Genomic DNA, 16814 nt, shown 5'->3' on the forward strand with positions numbered 1-16814 from the left:
GTGTGTGTGTGTGTGTGTGTATATATATCAAAAAAATAAAGGGAACACTTAAACAACACAATGTAAGTCCAAGTCAATCACACTTCTGTTAAATCAAACTGTCCACTGTCCGCAACACTGATTGACAATAAATTTCACATGCTGTTGTGCAAATGGAATAGACAAAAGGTGGAAATTATAGGCAATTAGCAAGACACCCCCAATAAAGGAGTGGTTCTGCAGGTGGTGACCACAGACCACTTCTCAGTTCCTATGCTTCCTGGCTGATGTTTTGGTCACTTTTGAATGCTGGCGGTGCTCTCACTCTAGTGGTAGCATGAGTCTACAACCCACACAAGTGGCTCAGGTAGTGCAGCTCATCCAGGATGGCACATCAATGCGAGCTGTGGCAAGAAGGTTTGCTGTGTCTGTCAGCGTAGTGTCCAGAGCATGGAGGCGCTACCAGGAGACAGGCCAGTACATCAGGAGACGTGGAGGAGGCCGTAGGAGGGCAACAACCCAGCAGCAGGTCCGCTACCTCCGCCTTTGTGCAAGGAGGATTAGGAGGAGCACTGCCAGAGCCCTGCAAAATGACCTTCAGCAGGCCACAAATGTGCATGTGTCTGCTCAAACGGTCAGAAACAGACTCCATGAGGGTGGTATGAGGGCCCGACGTCCACAGGTGGGGGTTGTGCTTACAGCCCAACACCGTGCAGGACGTTTGGCATTTGCCAGAGAACACCAAGATTGGCAAATTCGACACTGGCGCCCTGTGCTCTTCACAGATGAAAGCAGGTTCACACTGAGCACATGTGACAGAGTCTGGAGCCGTGGAGAACGTTCTGCTGCCTGCAACATCCTCCAGCATGACCGGTTTGGCGGTGGGTCAGTCATGGTGTGGGGTGGCATTTCTTTGGGGGGCCGCACAGCCCTCCATGTGCTCGCCAGAGGTAGCCTGACTGCCATTAGGTACCGAGATGAGATCCTCAGACCCCTTGTGAGACCATATGCTGGTGCGGTTGGCCCTGGGTTCCTCCTAATGCAAGACAATGCTAGACCTCATGTGGCTGGAGCGTGTCAGCAGTTCCTGCAAGAGGAAGGCATTGATGCTATAGACTGGCCCGCCAGTTCCCCAGACCTGAATCCAATTGAGCACATCTGGGACATCATGTCTCGCTCCATCCACCAACGCCACGTTGCACCACAGACTGTCCAGGAGTTGGCGGATGCTTTAGTCCAGGTCTGGGAGGAGAGCCCTCAGGAGACCATCCGCCACCTCATCAGGAGCATGCCCAGGCGTTGTAGGGAGGTCATACAGGCACGTGGAGGCCACACACACTACTGAGCCTCAATTTGACTTGTTTTAAGGACATTACATCAAAGTTGGATCAGCCTGTAGTGTGGTTTTCCACTTTAATTTTGAGTGTGACTCCAAATCCAGACCTCCATGGGTTGATAAATTTGATTTCCATTGATAATTTTTGTGTGATTTTGTTGTCAGCACATTCAACTATGTAAAGAAAAAAGTATTTAATAAGAATATTTCATTCATTCAGATCTAGGATGTGTTATTTTAGTGTTCCCTTTATTTTTTTGAGCAGTATATATATATGTGTGTGTGTGTAGAAGCAACATGCCTACCCCCCCAAACATGAGGTGTGTCATGTGTTTACTTTACACACACACACACACACACACACACACACACACACACACACACACACACACACACACACACACACACACACACACACACACACACACACACACACACACACACACACACACACACACACACACACACACACACACACACACACACACACACACGGCTTAGCAGTGAAGTCAGGCATTTAGCCAGTGGGGTGTAGGAACAGCGGTACGGCCTCAAGTCTGTCAGATAACACCCCTGACAAAGACTTACAGACAGACAGACACACACCACAAATCTCCCCTCTTTATCTTCTCATCCCTTTGTCACATCCCTCCTTTTTTCTGCTCCTGTCTTCTCCCGTCAGAGATCAAGAGTTTTTGGGGATCTAACATGGCCAGATGGCAGAACAGATCAGAAAGGAGAATAAAGAACGACAAGAACAAAAGGTATTCACATCGTGACATGAGCCGATACCCTTTTCTGACATGGTGATGATCTTGTATGTCGGACAAAATCCCCTTAGATACTGATCTAATGTCTCTTTTTCTGTTCCCTCCCTTATGGTTACAATTTAGGGAGGGTAAGCTGATCCTAGATCTGTTCCCAAGGGCACCAGTTTTTATTTAGACATTTTTATTTAACCTTTATTTAACTAGGCAAGTCAGTTAAAAACAAATTCTTATTTACAATGACGGCCTACACTGGTCAAACCCGGACGACGCTGGGCCAATTGTGCGCCGCCCTATGGGACTCCTAATCACGGCCGGTTGTGATACAGCCAGTGTTTAAGCTCTATTGACTACACAGACTGTATTACACAACAAATGAGCCAGAGGGAGCAATGATATGAAAATAAATAAAGTTTCAAGAATTAATCATGGAATCTAATACTCTAGCTTGTTATTAGGCTGGTGCATATTCTGCTCTTTAATTGTGTATTTCACTCTGAGAACACACAGCAGTAGCAGGGAATGCCTGCTAAATATAAATATGCAAATGTAAACATTTAAAATAGACAGTGTGTGCATGTTGGGGTCGGGGGGGGGGGGGGTCAATGTGTATTTGTGAGAGAGGTAGATATTGAAATCTGCTGCAGCAACCGTAAACTCCTGTGTGTGTGATACTAGCATCACACTGCACTGGCAAAACGAGGAGAGAGAAAGAGAGATACAGAGAGAGTGAAAGAGAGATACAAAGAGAGAGAGAGAAATACAGAGAGAGAGAGAGAGAGAGAGAGAGAGAGAGAGAGAGAGAGAGAGAGAGAGAGAGAGAGAAAGAGAGATACAAAGAGAGAGAGAGAGAAATACAGAGAGAGAGAGAGAGAGAGAGAGAGAGAGAAAGAGAGATACAAAGAGAGAGATGAGAGAGTTACAAAGAGAGGGAGAAAGCAAGAGAGAGGTTGTCATTGCGACATGATACATTGAATAAAAACATTACTGTTCTAGAATTGCATATTCTTCCAATGTGAAAGACCTATTACCTTCTGCTAAGATCACTTTAGAGGTCACAGCTATTTGTGGTTCCACATCCCTACACAGCTTCACTCAACCAAATACACCATTCACCTTGTGTGTGTGTGTGTGTGTGGGGCGCGGGGGAGGTTTACATTATGTGGCTCACCTGTGGGCGGATGACTCTGTCAATGCTCTTCAGGGCAGTGTCTGGGGAAGGGGGAGAGCAGTCTGGAGTAGGCCCCGTCGGTGAGGAGCTGTTCCTATGGTTACACAGCTCCGGCTCAGTCACTGTCACCTGGGGAGAGTGGCCTTGAAAGAGAGACAGAGAGAGAGAAAGAGAGAGAGGGGGGGGGAGAGAGGGAGGCAAGAGAAGGGGGGTCGATTTAATTAAGCCTGGATCAAATGAAGAGCAATCCAAACAGAGAGACAGAACAGCAGGTATCCATGGAGGGTCAAGGATGCAATGCATTTCCACTGGAGTTCGTTCAGATGTGAACCTCACATGTGGCAGCTGCCATGTGTGATCAAATGGCCAACCTTACACTGAGCACACCTTTCTTTCTGTCTTAAATGTCTCACACACACACACACACACACACACACACACACACACACACACACACACACACACACACACACACACACACACACACACACACCTCTGAAGGCGTGAGAGGGGAAAGAGTGGCCTGACGAGGACTCAGATGTCAGAGTTGATTTCCCCAGTGTGTGATCAGTTAGGGAGAAAATAAGAAACTGAGAGGGAGGAGAGGAAAGAGAGGGGAAACGAGTGCAGAGGGTGGACAGAATCTAATTTCTCACCCACATTAAAGGGAAAACCATCCATTTCAATCACCAACCAACAAGAGAGACGTACACACGCTCCCACAAGTGTGTGTGTATGTGTGTCCGTGCACGTGTAGTCTATCCGTCAGTCCTTGTCGTGCTACACAAACGTACAGACGCTCAAATAATTGTCCAATTATACCTTGACACAGACATGGGGAATCACACAGAGGTATCCTTCTCAAGAGGACCAGGGGGACATGTTATCTCCCGGGGGTCAAAACAAAAAAGTGGCCTAATTAAGTACGTGTAGTAATTATTAGCATTCTGTGTTTTCCAATGCAAAAGTGATTGCTTTTGATAAAAACACTTCTGCCTTTCCAATGAAAAATAATTATAATTTTTTTTTTATACAGTACCTGTCAAAAGTTTCTCATTCAAGGGTTTTTCTTTATTTTTACTATTTTCTACATTGTAGAATAATAGTGAAGACATCAAAACTATGAAATAACACATATGGAATCATGTGTGCAAAGCTGTCATGAAGGCAAAGGGTGGCTACTTTGAAGAATCTAAAATCTAAATATATTTTGATTTGTTAAACACTTTTTTGATTACTACATGATTCCATATGTGTTATTTCATAGCTTTGATGTCTTCACTATTATTCTACAATGTAGAAAATAGTACAAATAAAGAAAAACCCTTTAATGAGTAGGTGTCCAAACTTTTGACTGGTACTGTATATTTGATGGAAAATGTATGTTGTATGTTTCTGGACGATCCAACATGCTGCCTTGTTGACAACAAGACCGAGCACCACAGATGACTGTTCCATTTGAGAATGGACCTCCTCCCTCCCCGTTCCCTGCAGCTCAGTATATTCAAAACAGCCCAGTGACTCACAAGGCTCGTCTGTCGTCATTGTGCTTGTAAACAAACACCACGTGACTGGGGACTACCGGTAAGCTTCATAATGAAAAACTATGTGACAGGTGAAATGAAGAACACAATATTCTCTGTCTCCTAACGCAGGGCTCTCCAACCCTGTTCCTGTAGAGATACAGTCCTGTAGGTTTTAACTCCAACCCTGTTCCTGTAGAGATACAGTCCTGTAGGTTTTAACTCCAACCCTGTTCCTGTAGAGCTACAGTCCTGTAGGTTTTAACTCCAACCCTGTTCCTGTAGAGCTACAGTCCTGTAGGTTTTAACTCCAACCCTGTTCCTGTAGAGCTACAGTCCTGTAGGTTTTAACTCCAACCCTGTTCCTGTAGAGCTACGGTCCTGTAGGTTTTAACTCCAACCCTGTTCCTGGAGAGTTACAGTCCTGTAGGTTTTAACTCCAACCCTGTTCCTGTAGAGCTACGGTCCTGTAGGTTTTAACTCCAACCCTGTTCCTGGAGAGTTACAGTCCTGTAGGTTTTAACTCCAACCCTGTTCCTGGAGAGTTACAGTCCTGTAGGTTTGAACTCCAACCCTGTTCCTGTAGAGCTACAGTCCTGTAGGTTTTAACTCCAACCCTGTTCCTGGAGAGTTACAGTCCTGTAGGTTTTAACTCCAACCCTGTTCCTGTAGAGCTACAGTCCTGTAGGTTTTAACTCCAACCCTGTTCCTGGAGAGATACAGTCCTGTAGGTTTTAACTCCAACCCTGTTCCTGTAGAGCTACAGTCCTGTAGGTTTTAACTCCAACCCTGTTCCTGAAGAGATACAGTCCTGTAGGTTAACTCCAACCCTGTTCCTGTAGAGCTACAGTCCTGTAGGTTTTAACTCCAACCCTGTTCCTGTAGAGCTACAGTCCTGTAGGTTTTAACTCCAACCCTACCCTGTTCCTGTAGAGCTACAGTCCTGTAGGTTTTAACTCCAACCCTGTTCCTGTAGAGCTACAGTCCTGTAGGTTTTAACTCCAACCCTGTTCCTGTAGAGCTACAGTCCTGTAGGTTTTAACTCCAACCCTGTTCCTGTAGAGCTACGGTCCTGTAGGTTTTAACTCCAACCCTGTTCCTGGAGAGTTACAGTCCTGTAGGTTTTAACTCCAACCCTGTTCCTGGAGAGTTACAGTCCTGTAGGTTTTAACTCCAACCCTGTTCCTGGAGAGTTACAGTCCTGTAGGTTTTAACTCCAACCCTGTTCCTGTAGAGCTACAGTCCTGTAGGTTATAACTCCAACCCTGTTCCTGGAGAGTTACAGTCCTGTAGGTTTTAACTCCAACCCTGTTCCTGGAGAGTTACAGTCCTGTAGGTTTTAACTCCAACCCTGTTCCTGTAGAGCTACAGTCCTGTAGGTTATAACTCCAACCCTGTTCCTGGAGAGTTACAGTCCTGTAGGTTTTAACTCCAACCCTGTTTCTGGAGAGCTACAGTCCTGTAGGTTTTAACTCCAACCCTGTTCCTGGAGAGCTACAGTCCTGTAGGTTTTCACTCCAACCCTGTTTCTGGAGAGCTACAGTCCTGTAGGTTTTAACTCCAACCCTGTTCCTGGAGAGTTACAGTCCTGTAGGTTTTAACTCCAACCCTGTTCCTGTAGAGCTACAGTCCTGTAGGTTATAACTCCAACCCTGTTCCTGGAGAGTTACAGTCCTGTAGGTTTTAACTCCAACCCTGTTCCTGTAGAGCTACAGTCCTGTAGGTTATAACTCCAACCCTGTTCCTGTAGAGCTACAGTCCTGTAGGTTATAACTCCAACCCTGTTCCTGGAGAGTTACAGTCCTGTAGGTTTTAACTCCAACCCTGTTTCTGGAGAGCTACAGTCCTGTAGGTTTTAACTCCAACCCTGTTCCTGGAGAGCTACAGTCCTGTAGGTTTTAACTCCAACCCTGTTTCTGGAGAGCTACAGTCCTGTAGGTTTTAACTCCAACCCTGTTCCTGGAGAGTTACAGTCCTGTAGGTTTTAACTCCAACCCTGTTCCTGTAGAGCTACAGTCCTGTAGGTTATAACTCCAACCCTGTTCCTGGAGAGTTACAGTCCTGTAGGTTTTAACTCCAACCCTGTTCCTGGAGAGTTACAGTCCTGTAGGTTTTAACTCCAACCCTGTTCCTGTAGAGCTACAGTCCTGTAGGTTTTAACTCCAACCCTGTTCCTGGAGAGTTACAGTCCTGTAGGTTTTAACTCCAACTCTAATCTAGAGCAGATAATAATGAACTGGTTGATAACCTGAATCAGGTCAGTTACAACTGGGGTTGGAGTGAAAACCTACAGGAGGGCAGCGCTCCATCAACAGGGTTGTAGAGCCATGTCCTAACGTATTGCACAAGTTGACTGCAGGTATTTACTTAAAAAGTAGCGACAAATCTATAACATCAAATAACATTTTATTGGTCGCATACACATATTTAGCAGATGTTATTGTGGGTGTAGTGAAATGCTTATTATTAAAATATAAACTCAGCAAAAAAAGAAACATCCTCTCACTGTCAACTGCATTTTTTTCAGCAAACTTAACATGTGTAAATATTTGTATGAACATAACAAGATTCAACAACTGAGACATAAACTGAACAAGTTCCACAGACATGTGACTAACAGAAATGGACTAATGTGTCCCTGAACAAAGGGGGGATCAATATCAAAAGTAACAGTCAGTATCTGGTGTGGCCACCAGCTGCATTAAGTACTGCAGTGCATCTCCTCCTCGTGGTTATTTTGATTTTTACGAATTATCTTTGAAAGACAGTGTCCTGAAAAAGGGACGTTTCTTTTTTTGCTGAGTTTATATTGAAATGTATTCAAAAAATTATAAGAAATTGTTTCAATAGTATTGACGGTATTGAAAAACTCAAATCTAGACATCGAAGACAGTTTTTCGTTGTTCCCCTCTAATCAGGGACTGATGTAAAACAGGGACACCAGGTAGGTGCAATTCATGTATCAGGTAGAACAGAAAACCAGTAGGCTCTGGACATCGTATGGTAAGTGTTGAATACCCCTGGTACATACAGTATACAATCCAAACCTATCTGGGAGGAAGAAAGTGTTTGTATGAGAAGATAATAGGTAGAGAGACAGAGATAAACAGACAGAGGGCGATCATAGGGATAAATATAGACAGATATGGTATTTTCTATTTTTTTGTAGAGTAAATAAGCCTGTCAGCACTGATGATTGACGTGAGGGTGTGTGTGTGTTACAAAGACAGTCTGAGGGAGGTAGTTGATGGGAGATGTAGCGAGAGGTAGAGAAAGAGCGGGCTATATAAGATAGAGAGATACAGCAGAGAGAGGAACGAGAGGGAGGAAGAAAGTGTTTGTATGAGAGAGAAGATAGGAAAAGAGACAGAGATAGGGGGAGACAGAGAAAGGGGGAGACAGAGAGAGATAGAGAGGGGCAATCAGAGGTATAAATATAGACAGATATGGTATTTTTCTGTAGAGTAAATAAGCCTGTCAGCACTGATGATTGGTGAGAGGGTGTGTGTGTGTGTGTGTGTGTGTTACAAAGACAGTCTGTGTGTTAGCAGCACAGACAGACCAGTCTGTGTTCATAGGCCAGACCAGCTGTACAGCTAGTTAATGCAGGCATGCAGTACAGCAGGGTACCCCAACTGGGGGCCGAATTCGGCCCGCGGGTGATTTTATTTGCCCCCCCAAGATTTATGAGCAAAATGTTACTTGTTGGACATAAAAGACTGTAAAAAGACCAGCAAATCAGCTCATAGTGATTTTAATTTAGGAAATATGTTACACAGTATTCCCACGCATAATAGGGAGATATATGTGATTGTATACAAATATAAGCAAGTTTTGAAATTATTATGTTTTAGTCAAATATGATATCTGTTTGGGCTTCTTGCAGTCTACAAATTATTTATAATTATGTTCCGGCCCCTCGACCATCCGCTCAAGAAAAAATATGCACGTGGCTGAATCTAGTTGATGATCCCTGCTGTACAGTATGTACTGGTGGGATATTATCCTGGGGCTATATAGGGGGTGTGTGTGTATGTACAGTATGTACTGGTGGGATATTATCCTGGGGCTATATAGGGTGTGTGTGTGTATGTACAGTATGTACTGGTGGGATATTATCCTGGGGCTATATAGGGTGTGTGTGTGTATGTACAGTATGTACTGGTGGGATATTATCCTGGGGCTATATAGGGTGTGTGTGTGTATGTACAGTATGTACTGATGGGATATTATCCTGGGGCTATATAGGGTGTGTGTGTGTGTGTATATACAGTATGTGTGTGTTTGTTTGGGTTTATGCGCGTGTTTGGGATAATGCGTGTGTGTACAGCTGTACAGCTCACATGCTTCCAATGCCATACCCCATTAACCAATTACAGTTAAGCTCCCACTACTGTGTCGCAGAATGCACCAATTACAGGTCTGCCTCTCAACGCTACATCTCATACAGGATTGTCATTTAGTGTCGAATGTGCAACAAAACAACATGCTACTTTGAAACAGCTATGGTACACACACAGAAATACACACACACACAAACACACACACACAAACACACGGAATAGGCTTGAGAACCTCCAACCGGACAGGAGGAGAGGGGGAGCCCAGATACTTCACACCCAGGGAAAGAGCATCCAAACTGGGCTTCCAGAGAGCGAAACCCCCTCTCACTGGAACTATCCTAACACAGCTTGACACGACACAGCAACACAAAAGCTTGCACCACAACTGGGCACCTGACAAAACGCTAACACACTCTTTTCTCTGTCTTTATCGGTGTCCACACTTGAACTTTAACCTATGAAACTTCTGGGCCTCAGATCTGAAAGAGTGTTTACGAACATGAAATCATGTGCAATTCTAACAGCCCATAATTTGGAGGGGGTGATTCTAGTCATTTGATGTTCAGCTGTCTGTGGATCAATAGGCACAGAACTTTCACAACTTTCAGCTCAATGCCACTATCAGAGCAATCTAAAACCATTTCAGAGATGTGCTATCTTGCCCTAGTGATACCGCACCATAGCTATCGAAAACTATTTCATTTGATGGTTATTATCTGACTATGGAAGTTTTCTTGTGAGTAACCAAGTAAACAAAAACAAAGTTTCAAGCCAGGATCTGCCGCTGAAGGAATAAGCCTTGAGCTAAAGCTTTGCAGAGGCTTTATCCCAACAATTTTGATGTTCTTTAAAAAAAATCCTTGAACAATTGCTGGAGACCCACGGGGTGTGTATGGTTTTGTTCCAGCCTTGCACTAAGTAACAACAACTGCTTCAACTAATCAACTTATGATCAAACAGCTGACTGTCATAAATCCTTCAACTCCGATCCAAGTATACCTTAGGTACTTCAAGGTTTTGAGTTGATATTTTTTGCTCAGTAGAAGCATAGTTATTAGCATAGTAATATTGTATAGGCTGTGTTCAAACCTAGTCTGCCCTCTTGATATGAAAAGCATATTGTACCATCTGTCTCCTACCGTTTGGTCTCATGATAATTTGACTGTGTTCAGCCTTGCCATACTGATAATAATATCCATCTTGGTACTATTCCACAACCCCAGCCTCTGACTCTAGAGAGATATGGTGTTGATTCTGTATGCATGAACACAGGTGGTTGGTCAATTACATGTGAATATTCATGAGCAGTTCACCACTCCTCATTAATGATTCAAACAAAATGGCTGCCAACAAGTGGCGGGGAAAATCACAGAGCGCGGGAGGGAGGGAGGAGTGAAAGTGTGTGTGTGTGTGTAACGTGTGTGTATGCCTCACGATTCCTCCCACACCCCACCTCTCCTTGCCCCCCTTGCCCATACTCAATGGGGCATGACTGTTCTAATGGCAGAGCCTGGAGAGTTAGTTGTGCTTCTTATTTCGTGTTGTCGTTGGTTAGTCTGAGCACATTACCCAAATGTCACCTCCAGAGCTTCATCACGGGGGGAAATGGACTGGAACAGAACGACATCTTGGCTTTAGCCTCAGGGAAAGAAGGGAAGGAGGATAAAGGAGGGGGGAGAAGAGAAGAGTGGAAGCATTGGATCGGAGGAAGGGAAGGGTAGATGCTGTGGGAGGGTCAATTGAAAGTGAAAGTTTGTGTGTGTCAAGAAGTATTTTCTGGTGTGTGTGTGTGTGTGTGTGTGTGTGTGTGTGTGTGTGTGTGTGTGTATGCCTGTCTGTGTATATTTGGTGTGTGTGTGTGTATGTGTGTGACTGCAGTAGCCCATGTATTTACCCTGGGAGTCGATAGCTATTACCGCTAACCACTTAGCGGTGATAGCTAGCCGTCTGTCTCCTGCCCTGTACGTGATTGCAGGCCTCGAAGCCTCATCACCATTATATTAAGACACCCTGCTTTCAAAAGACCCATAATATCCCTGTCTGTGGGCTCCTTTATTCGCTGTTACATTATACAATATATAAGAGTCCCTTACTATTCTAGCTGTTTGCTAAATGTAACTGCATGGGGACAGATTGCTACTGTGCTGTGTCTTCCCCCCATTGACGTTTCCTGTCGTGCTGAAGAGGTTTAATTATGCAGTATGTGTAGCCTATGTGCTTCTGCAGCACACACAGAGACACAGTGGCTGTGAACGAGCTGTTTGAGGTGATCTTACATTGTGAGGGAGAGAAAGAGAGGGGGAGAGAGAGGGGGAGAGAGAGAGCGAGAGAGAGCGAGAGAGAGCGAGAGAGCGAGCGCGCGAGGGAGGGAGAGAGGGAGAAAGAGAGAGAGAGAGAGAGAGGGAGAGATTGAAGAGTACATTTAAGTAGATACACTGACAGGGGAAACTGCAAGGCTATGACATAATGCATACTGTGAGACAGCATGGTAATTTTTGGTGGACGCTACTGACTTAGTCATCATCTCTGAGGACAAGTTAGTAGTCCCTATGTCATTCCTAAGTCGTCCCTAAGTTCCTATGCCCCACCCAGGTAGGTCTGCCGTAACAGACAGTAAGGAGATAGATCTGCCTGTTGCGCTGCCAGCTAACTCTACAGTATAGGACAGCATGCGACTGGGCTAGGGTTGAATACTGGGAACCGGGTTACTGAGATTTACTGCACTCTCTTTTCTCAGGATAAATAACTGCGAGCAAACGGTATATTATAATAAATTATTTCTATGAACAGCATGACATGAAATGGAACTATTAAATGATATGCAATGTCTAAATCTGTCTTCTCTGCAGCCTTCTCTCTGCTATCTGCATGATCAATCATCAACGCTCAGACTGGGGACAGACAGCACATCTCAGTACGGAGCGCAGTTTACAATGCATGTTTCATCTCATCATGGTAACTTTTTATCTTGTGACAGATAGGCCTACATTTCCTGCAACATAGTCTATGCTACAGTAATATAAAGACTGAATGCGTGTCTAATTTACACATCTCCATCTGGCTTTCGGAGGTCACCTTATTTTTTAATTTGTAAAGATGATTGTTTTGTTTGAAACAGCCTATCACTCGAATATCATTGCTTTAAATCAGAGTGCATGTGAGCTCTCTCTCTCTCTCTCCATCAATTCCATTCAAATTGCATCCAAAATAGATAATCCTGTCCAATAATCTACTAGAAAATCTACGGCAAGATCTAAAAATGATTGTCTAGCAATGATCAACAACCAATGACAGAACTTGAAGAATTTTTTAAAGAATAATAGGTAAATATTGCACAATCCAGGTGTGGAAAGCTCTTATAGACTTACCCAGAAAGACTCAGCTGTAATTGGGCTCCCGAGTGGCGCAGTGGTCTAAGACACTGCATCTCAGTGCAAGAGGCATCACTGCAGTACCTGGTTCAAATCCAGGCAGCATCACATCCGGCCGTGATTGGGAGTCCCATAGTGTGGCCCGGGTTTGGCCGGGGTAGTCCGACAATTCCTTCGATCTCATGGCTTGGATTTTATGCTCTGACATGCACTGTCAACTGTGGGACCTTATATAGACAGGTGTGTGCCTTTCCAAACCATATCCAATCAATTGAATTTACCACAGGTGAACTACAATCAAGTTGTAGAAACATCTCAAGGATGGTCAATGGAAACAGGATGCACCTGAGCTCAGTTTCGAGTCTCATAGCAAAGGGTCTGAATACTTATGTAAATAAGGTATGTTTTTTATGTTTCATACATTTGCAAACATTTCTAAAAACCTATTTTCAATTGTAAACCTGTTTTCAATGTAATACATTTTAGAATAAAGCTGTAACGTAACAAAATGTGGACAAAGTCAAGGGGTCTGAGTACTTTCCGAATGCACTGTAGCTAGCTACATCTAAGGGCTTTGTTTTTCTGTCGTGCGAAATGTGCGGTAGCCTATACTGTATATCATAGGCTATGTCTTGGATAACGGCACAATCATTCGAGTTTTTTGGTGCTTGGGATCATAAAATGTCTTTAATGTATGGTTCATAAAATCTCTTTAATGTATGGTTCATAAAATCTCTTTAATGTATGGTTCATAAAATGTCTTTAATGTATGGCTTATCAGGCTCAGGTAGCATCAGGTTAGAATTTTCAAGCTCTAATCAATTCCAGACATATTGATGTGCTTTATACGCTTTCAATTTTGTCAGGAAAAACAGGGTTATCCGGGAGAAAAGTGATTTATTCTTGGGATGGATCATTTGTAAAATACCGGGGAAATGTTCAGCCCCAGACTGGGCTCTTCTCCTTGTTCCATGTCTCTCTCGCACTCTTTCGGTCGCTCCTTCTCTTTATCTCTCGCATTCTCTCCATGTCTCTCTCACACTTTTTTCCTCTGTCCTTTCTTGTTTCTTTTCTCTCTCCAGAAAAGAGAGCGTGTGAGTGGCTCACAGTCATGTCTCATTACAGATCTGAGTGATTGGGCTAAATGCAGGAATCCCTGATTCCCCCCAGCCCTCCTCTGATTAGTTTAGTTAGCACTTATCCGGAGCTGACCCCTGGAGAAATCTCACCTCTGAAGTCTGTGTGTGTGTGTGTGTGTGTGTGTGTGTGTGTGTGTGTGTGTGTGTGTGTGTGTGTGTGTGTGTGTGTGTGTGTGTGTGTGTGTGTGTGTGTGTGTGTGTGTGTGAAGGAGTGACTCAGAGTGACTGTCCTTGTAGACTGACATGTAGAAGCTCCACACACACCAGAGATGTATACAACTGCATAAGTTTCCTTCACCCATTAGAAGTCAATCACACAGCAAAATCCAACCAAAAACCAACCAACCAACCAAACAGCCTAACTCTCACCAGGAGTGATTCAACCACAGTTACCATGACAACCCACCGCTGACTCACCACCTGGGAGTGTGGTAGAGGCACAGTTGCCAGGACAACCCGTGGTGTAGCCCACCATGGTATTGGTAGAGAGTAAAATGAGAACGCTGGGCACTGTGCTGCGACGGGTTCTGAAAGGAGTTCTATGCCCTCGTTCTAAGGAGTTCTATGGAGTTCTATGCCCTCGGCAAAAATCGGATCACACACTGACAGGGCGGATATGGTATCAATGACAACGAGTATGTGGACTAGGTCTGTGGACTAGGTATGTGGACCTGCTGCTGAGTGGTGACTGCGTGACAGTTTGGGCTATCTTAATCTCCAGATATCCTACAGTATGAAACATCAGTGAGTCCATATCTCTTTTATTCACATCCAATAGCTGTGAGGGTGCAGACAGCAGTGACGGGGGTAACTGCGGTTACGGTAGTGACTCCCCACTGTCCTGGACACTGTTTTTACTTCATTCTACAATTTCAACACCTACGACTGTGACGGTGTGGCCGATGGTAACGGAGGTGACTGTAGTTACGGAGCTGACCATCGTTGTTCCTGTAATTACATCATTATATACAGTACCGGTCAAACGTTTTGACACACCTACTCATTCCAGGGTTTTTCTTTATTTCTACATTGTAGAATAATAGTGAAGACATCAAAAATATGCAATTACACATATGGAACTCTATGAAGCATTTCTTTGGGCTGCAATTTCTGAGGCTGTTAACTCTAATTAACTTATCCTCTGCAGCAGAGGTAACTCTGGGTCTTCCTTTCCTGTGGCGATCCGCATTAGAGCCAGTTTCATCATAGCGCTTGATGGTTTTTGCGACTGCACTTGAAGAAACTTTCAAAGTTCTTGACATTTTCTGGATTGACTGACTTTCATGTCTTAAAGTAATGATGGACTGTCGTTTCCCTTTGCTTTTTTGAGCTGTTCTTGCAATAATATAGACAAGGTCTTTTACCAAACAGGGCTAACTTCTGTATACCACCCCTACCTTGTCACAACACAACTGATTGGCTCAAACGCATTAAGTCGTAAAGAAATTCCACAAATTAACAAGGCACACCTGTTAATTGAAATGCATTCCAGGTGACTACCTCATGAAGCTGGTTCAGAATGCCAAGAGTGTGCAAAGCTGTCATCAAGGCAAAGGGTGGCTATTTGTTGTCAACTTTTTCGTTGACTACATGATTCCATGTGTTATTTCATAGTTTATGTCTTCACTATTATTCTACAATGTAGAAAATAGTAAAAATAAAGAGGAACCCTTGAATAAGTAGGTTTTCTAAAACTTTTGACCGGTAGTATATATTCAAAATCTACAGTAGTGCCGGTACTGACAACGGTGACGGAGGTGAATGTAGTATACAGAGGTTGTTGAACAGGTGGTTTGGGTGTGCCCTTACCGTTGAGGGGGCAGGCGTTGAAGAGGCCGATGTCCAGCGAGCAGGGTTTGCGGGTCACGGCGGTGGTGACGGACTCATATGGATTGTCCTCATCCTCCGGTAAGAACACGTCAAGGGAGGGCGATGGTACGATCTCCGCCGAACGCTTCGAGTCCTGATAAGGGGAGGGAGGGAGAGAAAGAGAGAGAGCGTGAGAGAGGGAGGGAGGGAGAGAAAGAGAGAGAGAGAGCGTGAGAGAGGGAGGGAGGGAGAGAAAGAGAGAGAGAGAGCGTGAGAGAGGGAGGAACACAGTGAGAATGTTGTGGGAAACAACAGAATATTTGTGTGTATGTACATTGACAAGCACGGCCAATGTATAACCTTGAACGTTGGATCAACAATGTTTGTTTACTGCCCTTGGTACCATCAGATCACACAAACAACCCATCATCATAACTCATCCACCTCAAGGACACGGTTCAATTCAAACACTGTTCAGGCCTGCTCCCCCTGCTGAATCTAAGGAGTTGATTGTACTGCGATTGATTTAATAAGCACAGGCACAACCAGATAGAGGAAAACACAAAAAACACACTGAAATACACCGATTTTGCAACAAAAAAATAAGCAATGACCGAGAGAAACAACATGGAAAATACACAGAAATACACAGATTTAGCAACAAAAAAATAAGCTATTAGGCAAAAGTGTGACAGTATGTGTTACTCTTCTCTCTTTTTTTATAACCCTGTGTAACCAGATGTTGATATAGTAGAAAGACTGGAGACCACATATCCCAGGGTCCCCCTCTACTACTGAGAGGAGATAACCATCACCCTCGCTGAGGCCTCCGGCCCGTCACATGACATAGGGCAAAACCAGACAGCACGAAGGCCTTAAGTGTGGTTTCTGAGAAAAATAGCATGTTGCTCCCTTCAAGTCAAAATAGAAGAAACCATGAGATCATCCCTCCATGACTCCATTGCAACTGAGCCAAATTGGCTGATGTCCTGTGTGCAACCAGTTTCATGTTGTTCTATTCCTGTGACAGTATGAAAAGGTTGAGACCCAGCGGGTTGACAGAAAAACCCTTGGAACTAAATGTCTATATGGCATATGTGCACCCACGCCAAATGAAAACACAACAGTGAGCAATGGAGGGCGCAGGAAAGACAGACATTTCTCACCAGAGACGCATGGGCAATAGATGTCTGTGTTTCCCATAATGCACCACTCAATCATCATTACTGAGACGTCGCCCGGGTCACCCCACCATATTTGGTTGCCGTGGTACCGTCGTGGCGATGGGGGCGTGGTGTTGTCCATGACTCACCCCTGGTGTGTTAATTTCCCCTGCACGCTATCGACTCCCCCCTCCTCTCCGACCTCATTGTCTA

At 44.4% G+C, this 16814-nt stretch overlaps 1 protein-coding gene across 6 annotated transcripts in view; it reads right to left on the reverse strand.

Annotated features, from left to right (window-relative positions):
- LOC139533827 (ankyrin repeat and sterile alpha motif domain-containing protein 1B-like) overlaps nucleotides 1-16814 on the reverse strand; it is a 330155-nt gene that overhangs the window by 146821 nt on the left and 166520 nt on the right. For all 6 annotated transcript variants that reach the window (XM_071332244.1, XM_071332241.1, XM_071332242.1 and 3 more), the window contains exons 12-13: nucleotides 15439-15592; nucleotides 3254-3396 (exon numbers count right to left, since the gene is read on the reverse strand). In XM_071332244.1, coding sequence (XP_071188345.1) covers nucleotides 3254-3396; nucleotides 15439-15592 — 297 coding nt within the window. The remainder of the gene's footprint in view (nucleotides 1-3253; nucleotides 3397-15438; nucleotides 15593-16814) is intronic.

This window comes from Salvelinus alpinus, chromosome 11, assembly GCF_045679555.1.
Source record: "Salvelinus alpinus chromosome 11, SLU_Salpinus.1, whole genome shotgun sequence".
NCBI classification, from domain to species: Eukaryota; Metazoa; Chordata; class Actinopteri; order Salmoniformes; family Salmonidae; genus Salvelinus; species Salvelinus alpinus.